Genomic DNA, 26,947 nt, shown 5'->3' with positions numbered 1-26,947 from the left:
ATAATAAGTAATAGCTATGTCTTTTTTTCTTTTCTTTTCTTTTCTTTTCTTTCCCTTTTCTTTTTCTTTTCTTTTCTTTTCTTTTCTTTTCTTTTCTTTTCTCTTTTCTTTTTTCTTTTCTTTCCTCTTCTCTTCTCTTTTCTTTTCTTTTCTTTTCTTTTCTTTTCTTTTCTTTTCTTTTCTTTTCTTTTCTTTTCTTTTCTTCTTTTTTTGTTTTGAGACCGGCTTTGATTTACCCTAGGCTTGCCTTCAACTTGCCCTGAAATTCTGATCCTCCTGCCACAGCTCTCGAGTGTTAGACACACGGGTGTCTGCCTTGCCCAGGCTGTGTGGTGCTACAGTAGAGGGAAACCAGACTCCCTGTGTGCCAGGCCAGGCCAGGCCAGGCCAGGCCAGCAGTGCATCATTGGCTTCACTGCACCTCTAGGCCTTCTGCCTTTGTCTCCTTTGGTATTGTTTTAGGAAAAGAGCTTCCAGTGCCAGAGTTTAAGATGAGACCCTCTCTTAAAAATAAAAACAGGAGCCGGGTGTGGTGGCGCACGCCTTTGATCCCAGCACTCGGGAGGCAGAGGCAGGCGGATTTCTGAGTTCAAGGCCAGCCTGGTCTACAGAGTGAGTTCCAGAACAGCCAGGGCTACACAGAGAAACCCTGTCTCGAAAAACCATAAAAAAGAAAAAAATAAAATAAAAACAGAAGGATAGAGAGAGGAGGAAAAGTATAGAGTGAACTTTTTAGTTTCCTCTTATGATGATGATAAACTGTACAGAGAGAAGTAATGAATGCCTTTGCTGTAACTTGCTTTTAAGTTAGTTTATATTAAAACTAACTATATTAAGTTAGGACTCAAACAGTAGGATCTCTCCTTTTCTGGGGTTGTCTCCTTAAGAATTCTTGGGAAATTTTAGCTGGGTGTGGTGTCTGATACAGAAAAATTGCTGTGAGGGTGAGCCATCCTGGGCTACATGATGTGTTCCAGACTAGCCCGGGATATATTTCTGAGCAATTTCTGAACTTCTGCCTTTTGTTTCTTACCTTCTTCGTAAGTCTGTGTTTGTACCATGGAAATGAATGCTGCTAAAGGAATCCAGATCAATCCAGATGGGCATGTAAGAACTGATGTTCACTCATGTTGGTAGCTCTTTTTCTCTGAGCAGTAATGGTGAGAAACTTTGTTTCTCTTTTTTCTTATTTCTCTTTTTGATTTTCTTCTTTAGACTTAAGAGATTGAACCTAGGGCCTTGCAATGCTGACATGCTAAGCAAACGCATTACTGATTGGCATCCCAGCTGACATCCAAGATTTGTGTAACATTTTTATTTACAAATGCAGCAAGTGTCTTCATTGTGAGAGGGGAGGAAAGAAGGTGTTGGTGGTTGAGTTCAGAAGCTTGCTCCTGCTACTGACTTCTGACCTCCACCTCTGAAATTTACAGGTATTAAGTAGAATATGTATTTTGCCCCAGGGGGGCTAATACTGCTCAGTACTGTACTGTGAGGATGACATTGACTGTGACTCGTTCCCTGTCAGCTGCATGGTCTCAGGAGTAAAGGACAGATAGGATACGAGGTACTATGTTGCTGAGTTGTGCTCAGTAAATTAGGTATATGTGTACTAATGCATTTAGTGACCGCAAAGGCTGGAAGAAGGTGTTGGATCCCTCTGGAACTGGAGTTACATTCTGTTGTAAGTCTTAGAAAACAAACCCAGGTCCCCTGCAAAAGTAGCAAGTGCTCTTAACTGCAGAGCCATCTCTAGCTCCTGATTTAGGATTGCAACTTGGAGCAAGTTTATTATGTGATAACCCTATTGTAATCTGAGGAGTATCTCTCCGTTTTTATATGTTCCTTAAATATCAGTCAGAAGACTAGAGTATCTTTTTTTTTAATTATTTCTTTATTTTATGTACATCTACACATTATCTGTCTTTAGACACACCAGAAGAGGGCACTGGATCCCATTATGGATAGTTGTAAGCCACCATGTGGTTGCTGGGAACTGAATTCAGGACCTCTAGAAGAGCAGTCCTTGCTCTTAACCACTGAGCCACCTCTCCAGCCCTAGAGTATCTTAATATAATCTTGGTGCCAAGATAACTTTTTGCTTTTATAACAGTATCGGTGTACTTGACATCATTGGAGTCTATACTGAAAACCTGTTTAAATAGGGACTGGAGAGAATTATGCTGCTCTCACAAAGGACCCATATTTGGTTCTTAGCACCCATGTCTACAACTCTAGTTCCAAGGACTATGATGTTCTCTTCTGGCCTCTGAGCGAACCTGTACTCATGAGCACATATACCTCACCCACACATAATTAAAACTAAAATAGAGCTTTCTAAAAAATAGTTAAAATAGGGCTGGAGAGATAGTTTGGTTGACAAAGTGGTTAACATGTTAGCACCAGAACACAAGTTAGATCTCCAGCACTCACATCAAAGCTGGTAAAATGGTCACAGGTGCACCTGCCACCTCCGTGCTGGAGAGCAGACACAGGAGCAGATCTGGGCCTCACTGGCTGAACTGAATGGAATTTGTGAGATCCAGGCTCACAGAGACTCTGACACAAAAACAAACACAAAAAGGTGGCGAACAATTAGGAATACATCTTATGTGAACCTCTGGCTTCAACATGCATGTTCAACACACATGTATACATGTGTTCCTATGCATGCGTACACACAAACAAGTATATGCACAAAGAGTGTTAAAATAAAAAGATTAATATTTTAATTAAATAAAATTAAATTTAAAATATTAAATAAAATTAATACATGTTTTACTGCAGTTAAAGAACACATAAAGAACAGTGTGAACTTGCTGACAATCCGTAAATTCTAGCTAATTTTAGCCCTGACCTGGTTCTGTCTAGTTCTCAGCCCTCTGTGACAGCAGAGGCTAAGGGTAAAGACCAAACTCTGTTTACTGCACTCAGTGAAAGAAGTTGGCTTGGGTTTCCTCCTTCCTTCCTTCCTTCCTTCCTTCCTTCCTTCCTCCCTCCCTCCCTCCCTCCCTCCCTTCTCTCCCTCCCTCCTCCTCATGGGATGTTTGCAGGTAAAAGAGAAGGAATGGAGTCATATGAAATGTGAAGAGCAAATACATTATTTCGGCATTGGGAGTAGCAGTTTTTGTTTTTTCCCTTAGAGTAGTGGAGGGTGGTGTAGAAGGAATACACAGAAAAAAATGACAGATGTAATAGAATTCTGAAGACTATAAGAACTGTATTTGAAAATAAGACAGTAAAGGCTTAGGATATCTCAGTTTCAGTTGGAGGCCAGCCTGGTCTACAGAGTGAGTTCCAGGACAGCCAGGACTATACAAAGCACTATAGGACTTTACAAAGGACTATACAGCCTTGTCTTAAAACCTCCCTCCCACAAAAAATAAGTCAGTTTCCATGCCTGTTACAACATTTAAAAAAAAAAAAAAAAAGGAGAACATAAAAAGATAGTAGTCCTAAGTTTATCTTCATGTTGGTTTTCTGACCAATTAGATGCCTGGAATTCTGTCCTGAACCTGAGCAAGGAGAAACCATTCCGGACTCCAGCGTTGCTTCCATAGAGCACTGCCATTGCTGTCATCTCCCCTGCCCCAAGCTGAACTGTTAAGATACTAGAGTGGCAGTATTTATTTATCTGCAGAGTCCATCACTCAGAATTTGCAGCAGTGTCTGTGGAAACTGGTTTTATTTAAGATAGAAGGGTAAGCTCATTTTTAGCTCCTAGTGATAGAGGCTGTTGCCATGGAGTCCTGAATCAGATTGGCTGATCTAAGGGCCAATGAAAAGAGAGAACATAAAACATACCATTATTTAACCTTGAAGAATTCTTTATTTGGTGATTTATAACATTAATATTGACAGAATGTAGAGCCATGAAATAAGATGTTTCAAAAATGATAAAAGGTGCTTTTCTCAAACTTTGTTGTTTGAGAATGTTATACCTGTATATCTTCACTGTGATTTGATTGGGAGATGAAATTCTTACCTCCTATTTGTAAATTGCACTCCTGCTACAGCGATGGCATGTGACAGGGCTATGTGGTTTGCTTTTTTGTGACAGTGTTGGTTTGGTTTGGGTTTTTGAGATAGGGTTTCTCTGTGTAACAGCTCTGGCTGTCTTGGAGCTCACAGAGACCCACCTGGCTCCAGGTGCTGGGATTAAAGGGGTGTCCCTCACACCCAGCTGACATGCTTAATTCTAAGCATGGCCATGATAGAGCAGAAGTGATTTGTCTCTATATACACTGTAATGTTGCTACTGGTATGAGTCATAAGGTAAATATTTGTATTTTTCTGATGGTTTTAGACCAAAATCAACTTGGGAAGAAAAGGGTTTATTTCATTTTTCTGCTTGCAGTTATCATCCAGAAAAATTGGTCAGGAATTGAAGCAGGCCAGGACCTGGATTCAAAAACTGAAGCAAAGGGCAATGAGGAGTGCTGCTTTCTGGCTTCCTTGCTGTGGGACCACCTGCCCAGGAATGGCACTGCCCAAAGTGAGCTGGGCCCTTTTGTATCATTCATCAGTAAAGATAATACCCTACAAGCTTGCCTACAGGCCAGTCTTATGGTGGCATTTTCTCAGTTGGAGTTCTCTCTTCCCAAATGACTCTGGCCTTTGTCAAGTTTACCTAATAACTAACCAGCACACTCAGAAGCTAAAATAAATAAAAATAAAAAACATGAGAAATGGACTTAGATTGAAGAGAGAGATAGGAGACTTTATAAATTTGATCTTTAAGTCTTTAGGTATAGCCTGCATTGACTAAAAAGAAGAAAAGGCCTGAAATCTAGGTACCTTTCTGTTCAATACCTTGGTAAGTAAGAATTGAAGTGCATAAAGCAGTGGGCCCCAAATTCTAGAATTTTCCTCAATGGTCACTTTGGAGCACCTAGAACTTGGTTAAGGGATCAGAGTAGCTCATTAAATTCTTGCATTTGCCCCTCTAATGTTGATTTCTCTAACCGTTAGTTTTCTCATCTGAAAAATACCCTAGTAAAGAGTTAGTTATGTTACAGTGATATAATCTTTTTAGTAATAATAAACAGAAGGGCTGGAGAGATGGCTCAATGTTTAAGAGCACACTGGGTGCTCTTCCAGAGGTCCTGAGTTCGATTTCCAGCAACCACATGGTAGCTCACAACCATCTGTAATGGGATCCAATACTCTCTTGTAATGTGTCAGTAACATCTTATTAATATACATAAAATAAATACTTTTAAAGAAATGAAAAATATCAAAGTCATTGAACAAATGTAAACTTTGCTTTGTTTTGTTATTTTAAAAATGTAGACATTAAGAGAGAGGACTCAACAGTGAAGAGTGTATACTGCTCTTGCAGAAGACCTGAGTTCAGTTCCTAGTACCCATGTGAGGTGGCTCACAACCCCCTGTACTCTAGCTCCAGGGGGTAAGACACCTATGGGCTTCTCAGGCACCTGCGCGCGTGCGCGCGCGCACACACACACACACACAATTTTTACAATTAGTTAAAAAAAATCTTTTAAAAAGTCAATGTAGACATTGAAACAGTGTGGACATTGAAGTCAGACAGCATCGAGGTTCTGGTCTCTTTCTTCCGCTTGTTTATGATGTGTCCTGATCAGGCCTGATCAGTCTGCTTAGCTGTGCTCCGTAGGTAAGAATTCAAGGGGCTGGTGAGATGGCTCAGTGAGTAAGAGCACCCAACCGCTCTTCCGAAGGTCCGGAGTTCAAATCCCAGCAACCACATGGTGGCTCATAACCATCNNTAACAAGATCTGACGCCCTCTTCTGGAGTGCCTGAAGACAGCTACAGTGTACTTACATATAATAAATAAATAAATCTTTTAAAAAAAAAAAAAAAAAAAGAATTAAAGTGCATAAAGCAGTGGGCCCATAATCCTGCTCAGTTAGTATGGACATCATTTTCTTTCCTAATTCTGTAAGAAAACATAAGAGTTTGCTGGATATTGTGGCACACGTCTTTAATTTCAGCACTCAGAAGGCAGAGGCAAGTAGTGCTCCGTGAGTTCAAGGCTGGCCTAATCTACATAGCAAGTTCCAGACCAGCAGGACTCTGAAGTAGACTTTATTCTTCTTAACCCTAACGAAAGAAAAGAGAAAGAGAAAGGAAGAAAGAAAATAAGGTTGTGGTGCATGAACCTCTACTGTTTTATTATTTTAATATCTTTCATTTGTTCTCTATCAAATTCAGACATGTATACAATGTTTCTTAATCATTTTCACCCCAACTCCCCTCATTGTACCCTGAAAATCCCCAGCATGTTGTCTTTCCACTTTGTCCCCTCCCTACTTGGGGTACCTCCTGAGTCCAATTAGTCCTAGAATGCTGACTGACCTTGCTGGCTTGGTCTTTTGTGTGTCTTATGCAGGTAATCTCAGCAGCAATGAGCTTGTGGTGCAGGTGCCCTGTCATGTCCTCAAGGCAGCATTCATAGCACGCAGCACCCGGGTCTCACCTTCCTTCCCTTCCTCAGCAGTGTCACCTGGCCCTGTGGGAGAGTTGGCAGAGGTGTTCCATTTAGGGCTGAGTGCTCTGTTGGATCTAGAGTTACAGATTATTATAAACTGTCATATAAGTGCTAGGAATTGAACCTTAGTCCTCTGGATGAACAGCCGGTGCTCTTAACCACTGAGTCCTCTCCAGCTGCCTTTTATTAGATTTTTAAGTTACATTTCAAAGTAGTGGGCTTCCATAAGTGTGTGTGTGGGGGGGGTGTACATGTGTGTGTACATGCACATATACATACATATGTATCCATATATGTACATACTTAATTTTAGTTAACCACCTCCCACACCTTCTTCTCCATCCTGCATACACTTAAGTCCCTTAACTCCTAGTATTCCACACACACTTTATTTTTTTAACCCTTGTTCTTATTAATTCCTGAGAGTGTTTCTTTTAAGTTTTCATTTTCTTTCTTTTTCTCTCTTTCTTTGTTTATTGTGGGGGCAGAGGTTTGTGGAGATCAGAGGAGAGTTTTGCACAAGTTGGTTTTCTGTCTATCATGCAGGTTCAGTACCTTTCTTTACCCATTGAGCTGTCTTGTTGGCTTCTTAAGGTTTTTGTTTGTTTGTTTTTTGGTTGTTGATGTTTTGTGTGTGTGTGTGTGTGTGTGTGTATCAGAAAATACACAGATCTTAAATGTTCTGTTAATGAGTTTTGGAAGTTATATACTGCACCTATAAAACCATGCTGCAGAGTCTGGAAAAACGTATCAGTAATTAAGATCTCTCTCTGCTCTTACAAAGGACCAGGGTTCAGTTTCCAAGATCCCACATGGCTGTACACATCCATCTGTTAACTCCATTTTCGGGGGATCCAGCAACCTCTTCTGGCCACCACAGACAGCAGACACACTTGTCTTTGTTTTAAACAATGGTTGGTTTGTTTGTTTGTTTATTTAATGCGCCTTGGTGCTCAATGTGCATGTCAGATCTCCTGGGACTGGGGTTGCAGAGGGTTGCGAGCTGCCAAGAATTGAGCCTGGGTCTCCTAAAAGAGTAACTGGTGCTCTTTACCACTGAACCGCCTCTCCAGACAAAAGTAAAGCTTAGTGGGGCTGGAGAGACGGCTTAGCAGTTAAGGTCACTGACAGCTCTTCCAGAGGTCTCCTTCCAGAGTTCAGTTCCCAGCAAGCACATGGTGGCTCACAACTGTATGTAATGGGATCTGGTGCCCTCTTCTGGTGTCTGAAGAGGCAACAGTGTACTCCTCATGCATACATACAAAAATCTTTAAAAAAAAACTTAAAAAAAGAAAAAAATTACTGCAAACAAAATAGCTTTTTGGGGTTTATTTTGGGTTTGATTGCTTTTGCTTTGGAGGCAGGGTTTCACTCCATAGCCCAGATGGGCCTGAAACCAACTGTCTTGTCTTAACCCCAAGTGTTCTGGGAATGAGCCACCATATCCAGCAAGATAGACTAGTTTTGTTAACTCATGAAAGGTCCCATATTTTCTCTTATCAGTCATTATCTGCCTTGCTCTTACCCCTCATTAAAGCAACTACTTTCTGACCTAATCACCACAGATTAATTTTACTTATATTTTTCTTTATTTTTTTCCTTTAGATTTAGATTTTTTTATTATTTGTGTTATAAATTTAGATTATTTTATTATTTATTTTTATGAGTGTATTACCTGAATGTATGTATATGTGTATATATATGTGTATATATATACATATATTATGTGTGTATGTGTGTGTGATACACACACACACACACACACACACACACACACCATGTCAAAGACAGCATCCGATCCCCTGGAAATGGAGTTAAATATGGTCGTAAGCCGCTGTATAGATGTTGGCAACTGAGCCTGAGTCTTCTGTAAAAATAGCAAGTGCTCTTAACTGCAGAGCCATTTTCCAGCCCCTCCCTTATTTGTGGTTTTTTGAGACAGGGTCTCACAGCACAGCTCAGGTATGTTTACCAACCTGTTGCCCTGAGATTATAGTTACATGTTTCTTTTACAGCTTTGAAAGAATAATCCTTTCATAGTATTTTCAAAAGATTTTATTTAAATTTTTAAAAATTGTGTGTGTGTGTGTGTGTGTGTGTGTGTGTGTATTTGTGCATGTTAGCACAGTCCCTGAGGAGGCCAGAAGGGTTCTCCAGTTCCCTGGAGTTGTAGTTAGAAGCACATGTGAACTGCCAGGGGGTCCCATGCAAAAAAGCAGCTCACATGTGCTCTTACATAACCACTGCCCATCTCTCCATCCCTTAATATCTTGTTGTTACTGATGTTGTTTATATTGCTGTTGTTTATGTATTTGGGTGTGTCACCATATGTACATAGAAGTCAAAGGACAACTTTTCTAGAAATTAGTTCTCTGTTTCTACCTTACTGAGGCAGGATCTTTCTTGTTTGTTTCTGTACTGCATACTCTAGGCTAGATGGCCTATGAGCCCCCCACTAATTCTCATGTCTCTTCCTTCCATCTTGCTGTAGGAGTGTTGGATTTACATATGCATGCCATGATATCTGGCTATTTTTACATTGGTTCCAGGGGTTCTAGCCTAGATTATGCAGTGCAGCAGGAAAAACACAGGAAACAGACTATGCCTCAAAAGTTGGAAGAGAAGAAAGTTGTGCCCTCCCCCAACGTAATTTTATTTGTTTGTTTGCCAACACAGGGTTTCTTTGTGTCACCCTTGATATCCTGGAACTGGCTCTGTAGACCAGGATGGCCTCAAACTCAGAGATCCACCTGTCTCAGTCTCCCGAATGCTGGGTTAAAGGTGTGCATCCCCATGCCTAGTTCTCTACATAATTATTAAATACTTTGTTATGATTTAGGGAGGGGTCCCCAGGAAATGAACTCAGGATGTCACATTTGACAACATGAACCTTTCCTGCTGAGCCATCTCACTGGCTCAATAAAACATTTTAAAATCTATTACTTTGGAGCAGTTTGTTCCTCATATGTGAATGAGTGAAGGACTAGAAAACGTTACGTGGCATTTGCAACAGGGGAAGGCAGGATCCTCACTCCAGGTTTCAGACCAGGCTGAGGTACATAGCAGACCCTATCTCAGAAAAAGAGGCTGGGAGAGAATAGAAATGAGTCTGGCTTTCTCTCTGAGTATCCCTATGCAGTGTATTCCCTTTGTATGCACAAATAGCTTACAGGGAAGTACTTGTATGGCCTCCTGGGAACTTCATGTCTTTGGTTTGTTTTAGTTACTGTTTCTTATGAGTTAGCCCCTTTTTGTTTCTTCTGCCAAAAGTAAAATCTCCTAACTCCTTAATGTCTTCTGTATGTCGAACGAACCATCATGAGAACTATTTCTGTGCCTCCTATTGACTTTACAGCCATTCTCATTTTAAACCTGTGTTTAATTTGGTGTGTTTGTGTACAAGTGACCAAGGACAAGTGCATGTGCACATGATTGTGCACATAGAGTGTGGAGGTCAGAGGACATCGCACATCTTTCTCGTTCTCTACCTTTATGTCTTTAAGACAGGGTTTACCATTGGGCATGGCTGTGCACACCTTTAATCCACGCCAGCCAGATTTATAAAATGACAACTTGTCTCAAAAAAAAATCAGAGAGAGAGAGAGAAGAAGACAGGGTTTCTCACAGAACCCAAAGCTTGCAATTTTGACTTTTGTTGAGTAGCCCCGTGAGCTCAAGGAATTTGCCTTTCTCTAGCCCCTCAATGCTAAGAGGTATAGGCATATGCAACCATGTGTCTGGTGTTGTTTAGTTTTGTTTGAGACATGGTCTAACAAGCACTCTGGCTAGCCTAGCACTTATTGTGTAGACCAGGTTGGCTTCAAACTCGCACAGACCTGTCTCTGCCTCCTGAGTGCTGGGATTAAAGACTAAAGACATAGATCACCACAAAACACCTTGCTCATGCCTGTGTTTTGTTATTTGTTTGTTTGTTTTCTGTAGTTTCTGAGTATTTGAAATCAGAACTTACACAGTAAGTACTTACATTCGCTAAGCCATGCTATGTTTCTGCCCCCGTTCTTTCATTTTTAGCCTTTAAAAAAAAAGTTAATAAATTGACTTACCCTTAAGCTGTAACTTTCACTCCCCCTGCCCCAAGATTTATTACTAGGAATTCTTATTTGTCAAGAGTATGCAGAGACTTCTACATAGAATTACAGGACAAAAATTACCTTCATTAAAGGTTATTTTGGAGAGTAAAAGAATGCCTTACCCTAAGAAATAGTTTTATTGAAGATACTGAGAGAAATATTTTACAATATTATGCCAGGCACATTCTTATAATCACCCACTCAGGAGGCTGACACATGAAAACTCCTGAAAGTTCAAGTCCAGCCTGGGCAAGAGAAAGCAAGGCCATGGGCAGGTTCAGTGCTGCCCCCGTAACGGTAGCTCTTAGGAAGTGGGGCAGGTCATCCTTGGCTACATAGAGATTCCCAAGCTAAGCTTTTTAAATCTTTCAAAAGGAGACAAACTATAAAAGCTGCCCACAGATGGCGGGAGAAGGGAGGAAATAGATGATGACCCCAAAATCAGTAACTCTTTCAGATATGTCATGACTAGCACATCCTGTGTCCTCATGGTGGTGGTGGTGGTGGTGGTGGTGGTGGTGGTGGTGGTGGTGTGTGTGTGTATACACTCACACACGCAGTCAGGATAAGGATCTTATTGTTGTTTTTGAAGCAATGAGTATGCATGGGAAATGATAAGAACTGAAACAGTGATAGTTGAAGACCTGTCTTTTAAGAAGCAAGGAATGCTTAAATAAGGAAATAAGATAAAACTGTCTGTTGTAAGGGGTTGACATGGAGGGATGGTTATCCTTGTTCAGCATATGCACGTCCTGCTCTGGAGCTGCTGCGCCTGTGCTGTCCAGGGCCAGCAGGATACTCATTTGCGAGAAGATTTTATTAGTCTGTGGAAACGAATGGTTTTCATAGTTGCTCTTTATCTTCTGCTTCATCAGACAAGATAGTTAGTTAATAACTGTGAGGAATACAGAAATGACCGTTGGCAGCATTACTTATGGTGTGCTTTTTTTTTGCTACTTAAGTTGGATATTAATCTACATTCCTGAAAGTTTTTAGAGGTTTGTGTTGTTCTGATTTGTCCTGGAAAATACATGAATGCCTGTTTTCACAGAAGTGACTATAAAGTGACTTGGAATAGAACAAATGAGGACGTGCATGGCCTTCCAGTAAAGGGTATTTGAAGACTGAAAAATGTATGTTTTCCTTGTTGCTGCTGCTGCTGTTGTTGTTTTGAGACAGGGTCTCACTATGTAGACTATCCTGGAACTTATGTAGATTTGGCTGGCATCGAACTCACAGAGATCTGCCTTGAGTGCCGGGGTTAAAGTCATGTACCACTAATGTCCAGCCCTGTATTTGTTTTTTTGTTACTGGCATAGAAAGCTAAATTGAGGCTGATAGGAGAGAATAACAGGAAGATTAATTTTGTCTGCTTTTTAAGGACAGTTTTTCTCAAAAGGAATAGTTTATACTTGACTTTGCAGAAGGTGAATTTAGCCAACTGCCAGAGCCCTATGTGCTGATTGTTACTAGAACTTCAAAGACTTTCCTGACAGACAGGGTAATCCATTTACCCATCCAGGGCCAGCAGAGGGTCCAGTCGGCTCAGTAGGAAAGGCTGCCAGGGAGGGTGGCCTGCTTTCAACCCCGGGACCCCACATGGTAAAAGGAGAGAACCAACTTTCACAAGATATCCTCTGGCTTTCACCAACATTGTGTGGTATGAACACACAACATACACACATATACAAACACACACAATAAATTTTTAAAAATTTTAAAGTTGATCATGTATAAATATGGCATGATATAAACAGAGAGATAAAAATCTCATATATAGCCAATGATCAAAAAATACCTTGAGAGTTATAACTTTTTTTATAGAAGCCTGTAACAGTATATCAATGTATATATAGAATATTTTATTTTACCCATCTAGATGAGATTGGGCACATTCAAGGTGGTGTGACCATAAACAGTACCTTCCTCCCCTCCCTATCTTGCTCATCGTAAACTTAAAGGTTCAAGAAACCCTCCTTCCTCAGCCTCCGGCCTCCCTGGTGCTGAGGATACAGGAACACCACAGTGTATAGCTGTTAACCATTTATTTTCTGAGACGGGGGGGGGGGGGAGGTCTATCTATGTATCCCTGCTGTCCTGGAACTAGCTGTGTAGAGCAAGCTGGCCTCTGCCTTTCAAGTGCTGGGACTGTAGATGTGTACCACTACACTCAGCATCAAAGAGAACTTTTCTGTTCTAGGCAAACTAGGCAAACAGTTGTGCAAGCAGACAGACAATAATCTTGCAGGCAGTTGAACTTGTATTGGATGAGGCCACCTGCGCTTCTTTTTTTTTATTTTTTTTTTCTTTTTTTTTTGCCACCTGTGCTTCTTGAGAACCTGTGGTGTCTGGCCCTTCAAATTGTTTGAAGGATAAGAAACTGACCGGTTGAAAAGTGTGAAGCATTGCTGAGCATTTGTTCATTTAGTTCAAACTGTACAGCTACACTGGGAGTGGGAGTGGGTTAGGGAAAAACAAAAGTACTCAGGATCAAAGTACGCTTCGTGGTCCCTGTAAGGAAGAGCTAAGTGTCTGACCTCAGCAGCTAAGGACATCTGAGCTGTTTGTAGAGCACTAGCTTGGGTAACTTTGGGAATCTATAGGAATCCAGTATTTCCCAGACAGTGACAGTAAGTGATAAGATACCACCCCAGACATTTGCAATCTGTGTTGTTGGGAGGCAGTCGATTGAGTGAACCCAAATACCGAACAGCAAAACAAACTAAGATCCTCTCCCACTCCAGGAAGGTCTTTAGTCTGTTTGGATGGGACATGGCTAAAAAGCTCTTCTCTCCATGCTTACTTTCAACTGCTTAAAAGACACAATGTAAGATACTGTAACTTGTGTAACTTGGAACTGGTAAGGATTTGTCGTTTGTAGTAGCTATGGCGGTTCTCCCTTTTGTTAAAGAAGGATATTTGTTGGGTAAGTAGAGCTTTGTGGTACATTTTTTTCTTCTTTAGAGAGAATCCAGTGATTTAAATAATATAGCTGAAAACATGAGCACATTTCTGTAGGCAACAGCATATAAGGTGCCAAGAGAACTCAGAACTCACCCTAAATTGCTTTAGGACTGAACTCGGGTGAATCTCAGAACAATTATGCTGAGGAAGCTTGTCCGTAGACAGTGCAGTTTCATCTCTGAGAAACGTGGGGAAGCGTGTGGTCACTGATGTTGCTTTTGAGCGAGATATGCACTGGTGAGGCCTGAGTTGGGTCTACAGCACCCCATTGCCAGTATCTAGGAAAGACAGATTAATTTGAAGTGACAGAACGCAGACCAGATTTGGCCAGGAGTGAATGGGAAGAGAGGGAGAGCTGTGACAGGAGCCATGAACAATAGTAACAGGGCTTATGTGATCCTGATGGGTTCAAGTTTTACAGTAGTAACAGTCCTTATGTTGTCCTGAGGGGTTCACAGGTGTGTTACAATTGTAACAGTGCTTATTGACTCCGTCATCCTGATGGTTCACAGGTGTTACAGTAGTAACAATGCTTACTGGCTGTGGTCCTGATGGGTTCACAGGTGTGTTAATATTACAACTCATCAAATTTATGTTTCAGTTCACATAAGTATCTAGACATGATAGCACATGCTCATAACTCCAGCACTTAGAAGGCAGATCTCTGTGAATCCCAGGACAGTCTGATGTACAAAGTGAGTTCTAGGACAGCCAGGGTGACCTACATAGTGTGATCTTGTCTTAGAAAAACAGAAAATAAAAGCATAAGTAAAAATGAATGAATGAATGAATAAATAAAAGAAATTAGTCCAAGGGCAGCATTTACCAAAGGACTTTTTTTTCTAGGTTGTAGAGAGACTCTTGGCAGTGTGTGTGGGTCTGTGTGTGTATGTCTATGTGTGTATGTTAAAAACAAGTCTTGTGTGTGCATCCAAGGCTGTAACTCTCATTGCTTGCCTTTCCTGTTTCTTCAGAAATCCATAGAAGCTGCTGTACCCTGCTGCAGAACATGTCTAACAGTAACACTACTCAGGAGACTCTGGAAATAATGAAAGAATCAGAAAAAAAACTGGTGGAAGAATCTGTAAACAAAAATAAATTTATATCCAAAACTCCAAGTAAGGAAGAAGTCGAGAAGGAGGGTGAAGAGAATGGTCTGCGTCAGGAGACACAGGTGAGGGTTCAGTGTGCCGTGTTCACAGTCCTTGGAGAGACAGAGAACTGTCAGGATCTGCTGGTGGCTGGTGTCCCCTCTCCCAGCTCCCCCAGAGCCAGGTGCAGCGGTGCACTCCTCTCCTAGTTTGCTTGTCTTTTGCTGTGGGAAACACTGAGGAGAAGCAGCTGGGGAGGAAAGGGCTCAGCTCAGCTCACAAGTCACAGCTTATTTTCCAGGGAATCCGAGCAGGGGCTCACACAGAAACCATGGAATCATTATAGAAGGCTGCTTCCTGGCTATTCCAGCTAGCTTTCGTATATATATATCCCAGGCCCACCTGCCTAGGGATGCCACCATCCACAGTGTGCTGGGCCCTTCTACATCAATTAAGAAATCGCCTTTAATGCCAGCACTGGGGAGGCAGAGGCAGCTGGAGGCCAGCATGGTCTATGTAGAGAGTTTCAGGACTGGCAATGCTGCACAAAGAAATAACTGTCTTGAAAAAAACAAAGACAAAACACAATAGAAGAAAACAAAGAAAAGAGAGTTCCTCATACATACCACATACCTCATACCACAGGTCGGTCTGATTAAGGTAATTCTTCAGTTAATATTGCCTCTTCCCAAGTGATTGTAAGTTTGTGTCAGTTGACAACTGATGCCCACTGTAACGGCTTGCAATCCCTCAGCAAGCGAGGGCAGAAAAGTCAGAAGGTCAGAGTCACCTTTGACTTGCAGCAAGTTCAGGGCCAGGCTACCTGCCCTTTTTAGTCACAGAGTCCAAGATGAAGAAGACAAAGAAGACAGTGAAATCCTGCCTCCCACCGGCATGGACCCGAGCTCACAGGTTCTCACTGCAGCTTCTGTGCTTTGCTCTGATTCTGCCTGAGCCTTTACTGTACATGAGGAAGGGAAGCGCCATGGCTTTCTTGAGACACATTGTTAGATACTCATTTTAGTATAATTCGGATTGCTTCCTTCGACACAAAAAGGAATAGATTCTAAAATGGTTTATGAAAAACAGTAACATCACCTACCATAAACTGTATATGGATATAAAATTTTTAAATGACCAGAATAGCATCATTTTTCATCAAAATAGGCTTCAAAATGTCTTGAACAAAGACAAGTATGTTTTCTGAGCCTAGTCAGGCAAACCCATTCTTTTCTTTTTTGGGATCCAAAAAGAAAGTTCCTCTGTCTAATCCAGTGGTCCTGTGCTCACAACTAAGCGGCAGGGTTTAGCTTGGTCCCGTCTGTCTAGCAGGAGTCCCTGCTGTAGAGAAGCTGATGCTCAAGTGTTTGCTGTTGGGTAGCACAGCTCACCTTGGGGCAGTTGATCAGCATTCTCCTTGCCTTTGTGTAGTCTTGTCTGTAGCTTGCTCTGAGGTCCCGGCTGCTAAACTTTGTTCTGTCAGAGGCACACTGAGCTCAGTGCTGGGCACCTGGTGGGAAGAAGGCAAAGGAAGGGAGTGGACATGGGAGGGGTTGCCTCCCTTCTCTTTATTGACTGGCAGAGCCAAGGCCCTGGAGCCCCAGGCAGCATTGCTCACCTCTGTCCAAAAGGGAGGGGTCTACAGTGTTTCTGGCAGCATCTCCTACCAGTGAGAAGACAGGTGTTTTCTCCACCACTCAATTACTTTGTAACTCAGGGCTGCAACTGAGACATACACTGCACTGTACTGAGCTAGACCATAGGGACATCCACTGTAGTGTCCTGGGCCAGACCATGGGGTGGCTATGCTGGACTGAGCACAAGGGAGAACTTACACTTGCATTTTTTTATTTGTGTATTTACTTGTAGTGTTTTTAAGACAGGACTTCATGTAGTTCAAGCTGAATCTTAAACATGCTGTGTAGTCCAGGCTAACCTTGAAGTATACCCCCCAAAATGCTACAGTGCCCAGAACCATCTTGACAGATAGACAGACAGACAGGGAGACAGAGAGACAGACAGGGAGAGAGACAGATAGACTGACTGAATGAATGAATGAATGAATGAATGAAGAGTGTTTTGTCTGCATGAATATCTGTGTATCATGTTGTATCTGCGCATCATGTTGTGTGTGCAGTGCCTACAGAGGCCAAAAGAGGCACTCTTGGACCCTCTGGGACTAGATAGAGTTAAACAGTTGTGAGCCACCATGTCCTCTACAAGAGCAGCCAGTGCTCTTAACTACTGACCCATCTCTTTAGTCCCACCAGTGATATTGTTTTTTTTTGAGGTTTTATGTATTTTATGTGTATGAGTGTTTTACCTGTATGTATGTCTGTGTATCATGTGTTCTGCAGTGCCTGCAGTGTTGGATCCACTGGAGTTGCAGCATTTGTGAGTTACTCACTATGTGGGTGCTAGGGACTAAACTCTAGGGAATAGCATCCATGTTTTTAACCACTGAACCCTGTCCCCAGCCCTACCAGTGATTTTTTTTTTAATTTATTTTATTGATATGAGTACACTGTAGTTGGTGTTCAGATACACCAGAAGAGGGTATCAGATCCAATTACAGATGGTTGTGAGCCACCATGTGGTTGCTGGGAATTGAACTCAGGACCTTCAGAAGAGCAGTCAGTGCTCTGAGCCGCTGAGCCATCTTGCCAGCCTGATATTTTTTTTTTAAAGATTTATTTATTATTGTAGATAAGTATACTGTTGTTGTCTTTAGACACACCAGAAAAGGGCATCAGATCTCATTACGGGTGTTTGTGAGCCACCATGTGGTTGCTGGGATTTGAACTCAGCACCTTTGGAAGAGCAGTCAGTGCTCTTACCTTCTGAGCCATCTTGCTAGCCCCCAGCCTGATATTTTTTTAACTATCAAAAAATAAACTGCTGCTGGCTAAGGTAGCACATGCCTTAGTCCCAGCATTTAGGAAGCAAAGGAGGCAGATCTTTGTGAGTTGAAGGCCAGCCTAATCTATATACTGAGTTCCAGCCCAGCCAGTGCTATATAGTCTCAAACTACTAACTGAATGTAGTGAGTTATATACACCTGTATTTCTAGCATTTGGAAGGTAGAGACTGAAGAATCAGCCCAGCTTAGCCCAGGCTACATGAAGTCACTGCCTTAGACAAAACAAACTTTGCATATAAACACATATTTAGCAAGTAATAATTGCTGTTTGGATGGCTCAGTGGCTAAAAAGACATTTGACACAAAGCTTGAATTCAGTCACCAGGACCCAGAGGGTAGTTCTCTGGTGTCCAGTTATGCAGACTGTGCCTTTTCTAGCTAAGCTAGTAGAGGCTTTTTCTGTGTGGTTACTCAGTTCTCTTTGGTTACACAAGCCCAATTTATAAATCCTTCATTTGTGCCTAAGGGCGAGCTTGGTCCTTATACACCTGGGAGATAGAACATTAACTCTAGCAAAAGCCAGATTAGAACCAGGAGCAATGTCGATATGGAAGGTCTAGAAACTTGAAGCATAATTTTATAAGACAACTTCATTCACTTAAGCCTTGTCTTCTTTAAAGATTAAAGCAACAACATAGAGAAACGTATTAAAGTTAGACAGCTCCCTCAGATATGTGTTCTGCAGCTGTCTGCTCCTCTCCTGTCTTCCTCTTACAGTGTGCCAGGTCTTTCCTGGATGCTTGCCTCTCCATTGTCTTTTACATGTGAATTGTCATTCCCCACCCATCCTTCCAGAGTATGTGGAGACAGTTTGCCACAGCTCCAAATATACTTCGAGCCTCTAGTGATACCAAGAATGAATTTTAAATACTCAAGACAGATAAGTGATGAATATTTAATTATATGTTGTCAAGATTACATGAAAGATAATTAGTGAACTTTTAGATCCAAATTATTTGTTCTCAGGAGACAATTATCTTCTGAAGTCCTGTTGTGTGTATTTCTTAAAGATAGGCAGTAAAGAAAGAAAATTTATAGGTTTTATATTTCATATGAGGCACTCATCTGGTTTAAAAAAATATCTTTATCTCAATAGACAAATAATTTGTAGGTAGTGTTGGAGAAAACCTTCTTCCCCACTCCCTTCTGTTCCCACCAGAGGGGCAGGAGTCACTGTTGCCATCTTCTGGAGGTCTTGTTCCTTTTACAGTCTTTGATCTTACTTGGATCCCTAGCAAACCCTTAGGCAGCCTCTGTCCTCTTGTGTTTCTCAACACAGAGATATCCCTTCCTCTGCTCAGCTCCTGTATCCCTCTCACCTCTGCGTCTTCCCAACAGTCTGACTTGCACCATCAAGGAAGTCTCTGTACAGAGTTGACGCTGAGGAGATGGAAAGAGAGGAGGTGTTTTTACTAGGGCCATGTGATGTGCATTTTGGGAATCAGTTATTCAGAACAGCTTTCATGGGGAGATTTAGTGATACTAAATGCAGATTCTGAGATTCTTTTTAGAATGAGCAAGCCATCAATGTAACACATACTAAACTCAAGTGTTAATAGCCATTAATAACCAGCCAATTATGGCCTCCTGATTGGGCTATCTGCCTTTATATTTATAATATCTTTGGATCCATCTGTTCTGTTGCCTGACACTAGGTCTCATATTCTCCTTGCCTGACACTAGGTCTCATGTTCTCCATCATAGGACCCAGCCCCTTAACTCCAGCCATTGCTTCTGTATTTCATGCTTCAGTATGATCTGATTCCTTTTTTCCTGTTATAAATGAGAGTTGAAAAGTCTGAGAGAAGCATGATTGTGCATATGCCTTCTGTCTGGTACCTAGTACCTGATAAGTGTTAGGCTTTAACCTAACTATTGGCTATTCTGTGAAAACTACGCATATGGGAAGTAAACAGATTCACACATTGTTAGTAGAGAATTCATGCACTTTGAGAGGCAGTTAGCAGCACTACTGTATAAAGAGTATAAGATGAACTGTAGATATACTATATTTTTAGATACTCAATGACATGGTCACTGTTTATACTTTTAAATATTTAGAAACATCCTAATGGTGTATATAATTAAAGGGATTGGTAAAAATGAACTGTAGCATAGCCACACAGTTGAATGCTATGTATCAGTTACAAGAAACAGTAGATCTTCTGTGGAATGATATCTCTGAAAATTAGTTTATTCATAAAGCTCAGAGTAGTGTATACAATTGATTTTTTTCAGTGTACATATTTATAGTAAGCTTATAGGCATAAAAGTCTATGGATAAAGTTTTTGTTTGTTTGTTTGTTTTTTGGGGGGGGTTGTTTGTTTTTTTCAAGACAGGGTTTCTCTGTGTAGCCCTGGCTGTCGTGGAACTCACTTTGTAGACCAGGCTGGCCTTGAACTCAGAAATCCACCTGCCTCTGCCTCCCGAGTGCTGGGATCAAAGGCGTGCACCACCATGCCCGGCAGATAAATTTTTAAAGATCCATACTGATTGACAAGGAAGGAACCAGGTCATCTATATATGGGACAGAGTTGAAACTAGTCAGTGAATAACTCTGTTATACCTTTTGAACAGTTGTACTGTCTGTGTGTATTGCCTGTTTGAAAAGGCAGTGGACATCACTGTTTTGTGTGTGTGCACACCCCATCCTCTCTTGTTGCCGCAGGCTTTGCCACTGATCAGTTCTACGTCATTTCTTACCTTTTCCACTCACCTACCCACGTCTCCATTTTGTACTGTGGCAAGTTGTTTAACTTGTAAAAACAAAGAGAAGAGAAATCCTTACCTTACCAAGACCATGCTGATGTTCTACTTCTGTCTTGTCTTTCCTCTCCAGCCTCCAGCCTCAGTTTTTTCTGTACCCCAGCCTCTTCCTAGGAGCGAGAATTCTCACTTCTCACACGTGTGCTCAGGAATCTTAACAAGTGCTTAGTTGTTTGCACCCGAATCCTGCCTCAGGATTCTTTCTCTTCCTCAGCAGACACTCTGTCCACGCCACAGTCTCTCCACTTGTTCTGGAGCTCTTATCACTCACTATCTTCTATGTTCTTGGCTTTCTTTCCTGTCTCCTACCACATCTCTTATCCAAAGAAGCTATGCAACCATCACTGGACACTTAGAACGAGGAGAATTCTCTTGTTTTAAGATGGGAAGCATTAGCCGGGCAGTGGTGGTGCACGCCTTTAATCCCAGCACTTGGGAGGCAGAGGCAGGTGGATTTATGAGTTCGAGACCAGCCTGGTCTACAAAGTGAGTTCCAGGACAGCCAGGGCTATGCAGAGAAACCCTGTCTTGAAAAAAATAAAAAATAATAATAAAATAAGGGAAGCATTGCTCAGGAGGCAGAGGCAGGGGGATCTCTGAGTTGGAGGCTAGTGAATTCTAGGACAGCCATAGAGATACTATTAAAAAAAACTAGCCAAAAACAGGGCAGTGGAGGGAAGACTCCCCATTTCCTTCCTTCCTTCTTTCCTTTAAAGATTTATTTATTATATGTAAGTACACTGTAGCTGTCTTCAGACATTCCAGAAGAGGGAGTCAGATCTTGTTATGGATGGTTGTGAGCCACTATGTGGTTGCTGGGAACTGAACTCAAGAGCTTTGGAAAAGCAGTCAGTGCTCTTAACCGCTGAGCCATCTCGCCAGCCCTCCCCATTCCATTTCTACAGCTAGAGATAGGACAAGTGTTCTGGACACAGCTCAGAAGGTGAAGATGCTTGAGGGGGAATTTGTTGCCAAGTGTGATACCCTGATTTTGATCCCTGAAATTCAAGTGGTGGAAAACCACAGACACCTCTGGCAAGTTATCCACTTACTGCCACTACATTCCACACGCATGCATACATTCACACAAAATGTGTGAATTTTCCAGAGGACCTGGGTTTGATTTTCAGAACCTACACACTGTGCACAGCTGTCTACAATTCCAGTTCCAAGGGATCTGATGCCCTCTTCTGATGTCCATGCATACCCAGGCACATGTGCACAGACATACATGCAGGCAAAACACATATACATATAACAAAGCAACTGGATTCAGTTGCATGCATCTGTGACTCCAGGGCTTGCGAGATTGAAGCAGGATAGTTGCAAGTTCAGGGGTAGCCTAGGCTACTTAGAGACCCTGTCAAACAAGGAACAGAAAGAAGAAACCCACTTGGTCCAGTGCCTAATTAGCATGCACTTAGTCCCGAGTTTGATCCCTAGCACCGAATAAACCAGGTGTGGTAATGGATGTCTGTAGGATTCAGATATTCAAGGGCATCCTCACATATGTCATGGGTTCAAAGCTAGCTGGAATACATGAGAGAGAGGCATGAGGGATCATGTTTCATCTCCATTGTAGAGTAAATAGACTGCTTTGAACAAGCTTATAAGGAAAAAGTACTTCATGCTCTGGTAATGAATACAGGCAGGAAAGGATCCCATGATTTGTCTAAAGCTTTTATCAATATGCAAAATAACCTTGGAAATTATTTTCTTCCGATTCTTCATCTTCATGATGAATGGTGCTTTGACAGTAGATATATAGGATTATTTTATATAACAGTTGCTGGAGTTGGAATCGGTTCATACCACTCCAAGTGACTTTTGACATCATGTGGTGGCATTTAAAACCAGTTAATAATTAGTGTGTTGTTGTTAGCATGCATTGCTTATAAGTATTGATTATCTGCACCTTTCCTATTTTTTAATCCTCTTCTAACAGAGACGGACATCCAGTCATGGCCATGCCAGGAAAAGAGCCAAGGTGAGCATTCTTCCTCTGTCACTTACTCTCTGACATGATCCATTCTGCAGTTCAGAAGTATGTGTCAGTGTAGCCTGGCTTGTTCAGGTTAAATAGAAGAAAAGCTTTCTTGCTGCCTTTTGTATCTCAATCTCAGAGTATGTGAATGTGGTTACATGCACATGTACATACATACATTTCGTACTGGAAAGTCTGGTTTGTTCGCTCCTATTCAGGCAGTCTATATCTGAGCCTGAAATGACACCTGACAGGACTCCAGGGAGCCTGAGAGTGTTTGGTCTTGTTCATACTGAGCTGCTGGTTTCTCTGTGCACTCAGGGCTTCTCTAGAATGGCTGTTTGTATGAGTATTAATATTCACCAAGTTCTCCCCCATGCTAACCTGGTCTACATAATGAGTTCCAGGGCAGCCAGAGCCACAAGGCTAGACCCTGTTTCAATTTTAAAAAAAGAAAAGAAAAAAGAACAACAACGACACTTCTTAATAGAAACTGCAACTAACAGAGTCTAAGAAAGTGTTTTCTAAACATTCACCAAAGGTGTGTGTGTATGTGCATATGTGTGTGTGTGCGTGTGGTGTAGTTTTTGATGTTTGTTTTGTGCTATTTTGTTTTTTTGTTTTTTGTTTTTTGTTTTTTTTTCAGTCTAATTCCAAGCTCAAGTTGGTGCGCAGTCTGGCAGTCTGTGAGGAATCCTCCACTCCATTTATTGATGGGCCACTAGACACCCAGGTAGGTCTTTTACAAGCCTGGGTGCTGTTCATTCTGAGCATGACAGTGGTTGGGTAAAGCATGGTAGCAGCCCCAGCATGGACACTGGACCTAGAAATCAAGAAACAAAGTGTTATTTTATTTTGAGACATGGTTGTATGTATCTCAGATTAGCCTCAAACTCTATGTAGCCAAAGATGACTTTGAACTTCAGATACTCCAGCCTCTGCATCCCAAGTGCTAGGATTACAGACCTGGACCACCAAGACTTACATGGAGGGGCTGGAGTGATTAGGAGCACTGGCTGCTCTCCCAGAGAAACTCTCCAGTTCTGATTCTCAGCACCCACAGGACAGCTCAGCACTATCTGTAACTCCAGTTAGATACAGATAGTCCAGAGGATCCAACACCCTCACATAGACATACACACAGGCTAAACACCAATGCACTTAAAACAAGAATGAGTACATCATTAACAAAGAAGCAAAGAAAAAGGCTCCTGTGGTAATCTACCATGGTTACAGAGGGAATTTTGAGTCAATGTCTTGCTCCTGGGACAGAGGACTTGGGGCTGAGCACATCCTTCCTCACACACCCTTCCCACCCTATTCCTGCAAGGACAGCCAGAGCAGCTTCAGCTGGGACTTCTGACAGGAAAAGGTTGCCCTCTGCTGTCAGTGGAACAACAACAACAACAAAAGTAATTACCAATAGACACTCTTGTATGAGTTAAAGTTGGGGCAGGGGAGATGGTCCATTAGGTGTCTTAGTCAGTGTCTGTCGCTGTGAACAACCACCATGAGCATAGCACCTCACAGAGCAAAGCCTGTGGGTCAGAGGGCAGGAAGTGAGCCACTGGGCCTGGCTTGGTCTTTGGAAACCTCAAAGCCTACCCCTAGTGACACAATTCCTCCAACAAGGCCACACCTTCTCATCCTTTCAAATAGTGCCACTCCCTGGTAGCTAGGAGCCTGGTGGCCATTTTTACAGTGCAGTGGGTAAAGCCTTGTCATGTAGGTATGAGGAGCTGAGTTCATATGCCTGCCATATGTAAGGTAAGAGGCAAAGACAAGAGTCTCTGCAAGGCAAAGGCTAACCAGCCTGGGACACACTACTACACACAGCACCCTGTCTCAGGCAAGGTTCTCTGACCTTCACAAGTTTACTGACAGACACAAACATGAACACACACACACACACACACACACACAGATTTTATTTTTTTAATGAAGTAAAGATGAATCTTTCCTACCAAGATTTGCTAATTAGATTTTGAGGGAAACATAGAGAGCTTGTTTTTACAAAGATTGATTTATTTTATGTTTGTGAACATTTTGCCTGAATGTCTGTCTGGGTACCATGTGCACGCCTGATGCCTGCAGATGTCAGAAGAGGCCATCAGACCCTCTGGAAGTAGAAGTGCTGATAGTTCTGGGCTGCCATGAGGGTCTGGGAAATGAACACAGGGTTCTCCATCAGAGCAACAAGTGCTCTTAATTAAGCTGAGCCATCTTCTCCACCCCCACCATAGAATTTAAATCTTTTTCTCATCTTTGATTATATGCCTCTTCCCTTTTGTTTAAGGATATAATTCAACTGCACATCAGCTGCCCCTCTGACAAGGAGGAAGAAAAGTCCACAAAAGATGTCTCTGAAAAGGAAGACAAGGACAAAAGCAAAGAAAAGGTCCCGAGGAAGATGCTATCCAGAGGTGAGGGCTGCCCTCTCATCCAGCTTAGCTTCGTCCCACAGTGGGCTGTCTTGTCTTTCTGTGTGTCTCTCCCCTCTCTCCCTTGTTTGTTTGTTTGTTTGTTTGTTTGTTTGTTTGTTTTTTAGGGGGAAGGTGTCTGTTTTGGTTTTGTTTCATTTTTTTTCAAGACAGGGTTTCTCTATGTAGCCCTGGCTGTCCTGGAACTCGCTCTGTAGACCAGGCTGGCCTCGAATTCAGAAATTCTCCTGCCTCTGCCTCCCAAGTGCTGGGATTAAAGGCGTGCACCACCACCACCCAGCCTTATTTTATTTTTATTTTGTTATTTATCTTTGAGAGACTAGCTCTTGCTGACCTGGAATTTACTATGTAGACCAAGCTTGCCTTGAACTCAGAGATATCCTCCTGCCTCTGCCTCCCAGTGCTGGATTAAAGGCGTGCACCACCACTGTCAACATCTCAATTTCTTTTCAAGATTTATTATTTTTTATTTTATTTTATTTTATTTTATTTTATTTTATGTGCATAGATGTTTTGCCTGCATGTGTATCTGTGCACCATGTATATGCCTGGCACCCAGGCAGCCCAGACGAGGGTGCCAGTTCTCCAGGGACTGAAGTTACAGACAGTAAAGAGCCACCATGTAGTATGCTGGGAGTCAAACCCAGGTCCTCTGGAAGAGCATGCAGTGTAACTGCTAAGCCATTCTTCCAGATCCTTCTCTCTTCAGTTTTGAGGCAGGGTCTCATGTAGGCTACCTGGCCTGTAAGTTGCTGATCAGGTGAAGATGATCTTGAACTTAACGATTTTCCTGCCTCTACCTCCTTAGTCCTAGGATGACAGGGGTGTGCCACTGTGCCTGGTTTTAATGTGGTGCCCTCTACCAGCTAAGCTATACCCACAACTCACTCTCTCCTTTGCTCTCCTTTTGTGGTAGGGATTGACCCTAGCCCTGGCACATGCTAGGCAAGCAAGCAAGCGCTCCACCACTAAGCTACATCTCCACCCATCTGTTACTCCACCACTAAACTAGGTCTCCACCCGTCTGTTACTTTACATTCTGAGGCCTAATCTCACCAAGTTTCCCAGGCTGTCTTTGAACTTAGTTTTTAGTCCAGATGGGCCTTGGATTCTCCTGTTTCAGCCTCCGAAACAGCTAGCACTAAAAAAATCTACAGTGTTCTTTCTTTCTATCTTGACACCCTGGACCTACTGCAGTTCTGTGTCTCCTTCCTGGATGGTTACCTGGGGGAGTCACTAACTACATTCAGTACTTTTTTGCTTCTTTAAGCAGTCTTGCCATAGGGCCTTAGATGCCACAGTGAGGTACTCTGTCAGGACTGGCACTAGCTAGAGTAAGGCCGTGTAGTCAGCTCTGACTTTGTTTATGCTCCAGGGTAGATGGTGGTGTGAGTAATCACAGTAGCACATCTTCCATTGGGGGTGACTACTGTGATTTACTTAAATAGTACTTCATTTATTTATATTTATTTAGAAGCAGGGTCTCATGTACTTTGGACTGGCCTTGACCCTCTCCTTCTGCCTCCATCTCTTGAACACTGGGGTAACTGTGCCAGTTTAGGGGTGCTGAGATCAATCCCAGGGCTTCATTTACTTTAACTAAGCACTCTTAACAACTGAACATCACCCTGCCCTGTTATATTATGGTTTATAATACAGATCCGCTTTTGCTTGTTAGACTCTGGCTTTAAAGATACAGTCTATAAAAATTATCATATTTGAGGTGCAGCAAAATAGTTCTGTGGTAAAAATGTTTGCACTGCAAGCCTAACAACCTGAATTCAATCCCTGGAATCCATACAAAGATGTAAGGGGAAAAGTGACTACACAGTTGTGGTCTGACCTCCTCCTGTACCAGGGCTTGTGTATCTACATACCCCCCTCACACACACACACATGCACACACACTAACCATAAACCACACATGCTATACATACACACACATCACACACCACACACACACTAAAAATTTTTTAGTCTTTGAAAAATTGTATTTGACAAAGCAACTAAAGCTGGACAAATTTCCTGAGATTTTGGAAAATTCAACTGTGATTGCCCTTACGTATTTCCATTAGTCGAATAAAACCTGCTTCATTTTGATCAGGACGTTCAGTAAATATTTATTAATGTTAAATAGTATTTTAGTGTAATATTTATATAGTACTGTAGCCCAACTAGACATCCTTCTGTTGTTGGAGTGTGTGTGTGTGTGTGTG

At 42.0% G+C, this 26,947-nt stretch overlaps 1 protein-coding gene across 16 annotated transcripts in view; it reads left to right on the top strand.

The window, feature by feature from the left end:
• The window catches only part of R3hdm2 (R3H domain containing 2), a 119,296-nt gene that overhangs the window by 50,471 nt on the left and 41,878 nt on the right, over positions 1 to 26,947 (top strand). For all 16 annotated transcript variants that reach the window (XM_029542049.1, XM_021204455.2, XM_029542042.1 and 13 more), the window contains 4 exons: positions 14,503 to 14,702; positions 22,252 to 22,293; positions 22,937 to 23,023; positions 24,587 to 24,713. In XM_029542049.1, coding sequence (XP_029397909.1) covers positions 14,538 to 14,702; positions 22,252 to 22,293; positions 22,937 to 23,023; positions 24,587 to 24,713 — 421 coding nt within the window. In that variant the 5' untranslated portion in view covers positions 14,503 to 14,537. The remainder of the gene's footprint in view (positions 1 to 14,502; positions 14,703 to 22,251; positions 22,294 to 22,936; positions 23,024 to 24,586; positions 24,714 to 26,947) is intronic.

This window comes from Mus pahari, chromosome 9 (assembly GCF_900095145.1).
Source record: "Mus pahari chromosome 9, PAHARI_EIJ_v1.1, whole genome shotgun sequence".
In the NCBI taxonomy this organism is placed as follows: domain Eukaryota; kingdom Metazoa; phylum Chordata; class Mammalia; order Rodentia; family Muridae; genus Mus; species Mus pahari.
Note: the sequence above shows the minus strand (reverse complement) of the source record. Positions and strands in the feature narration are given on the sequence as shown.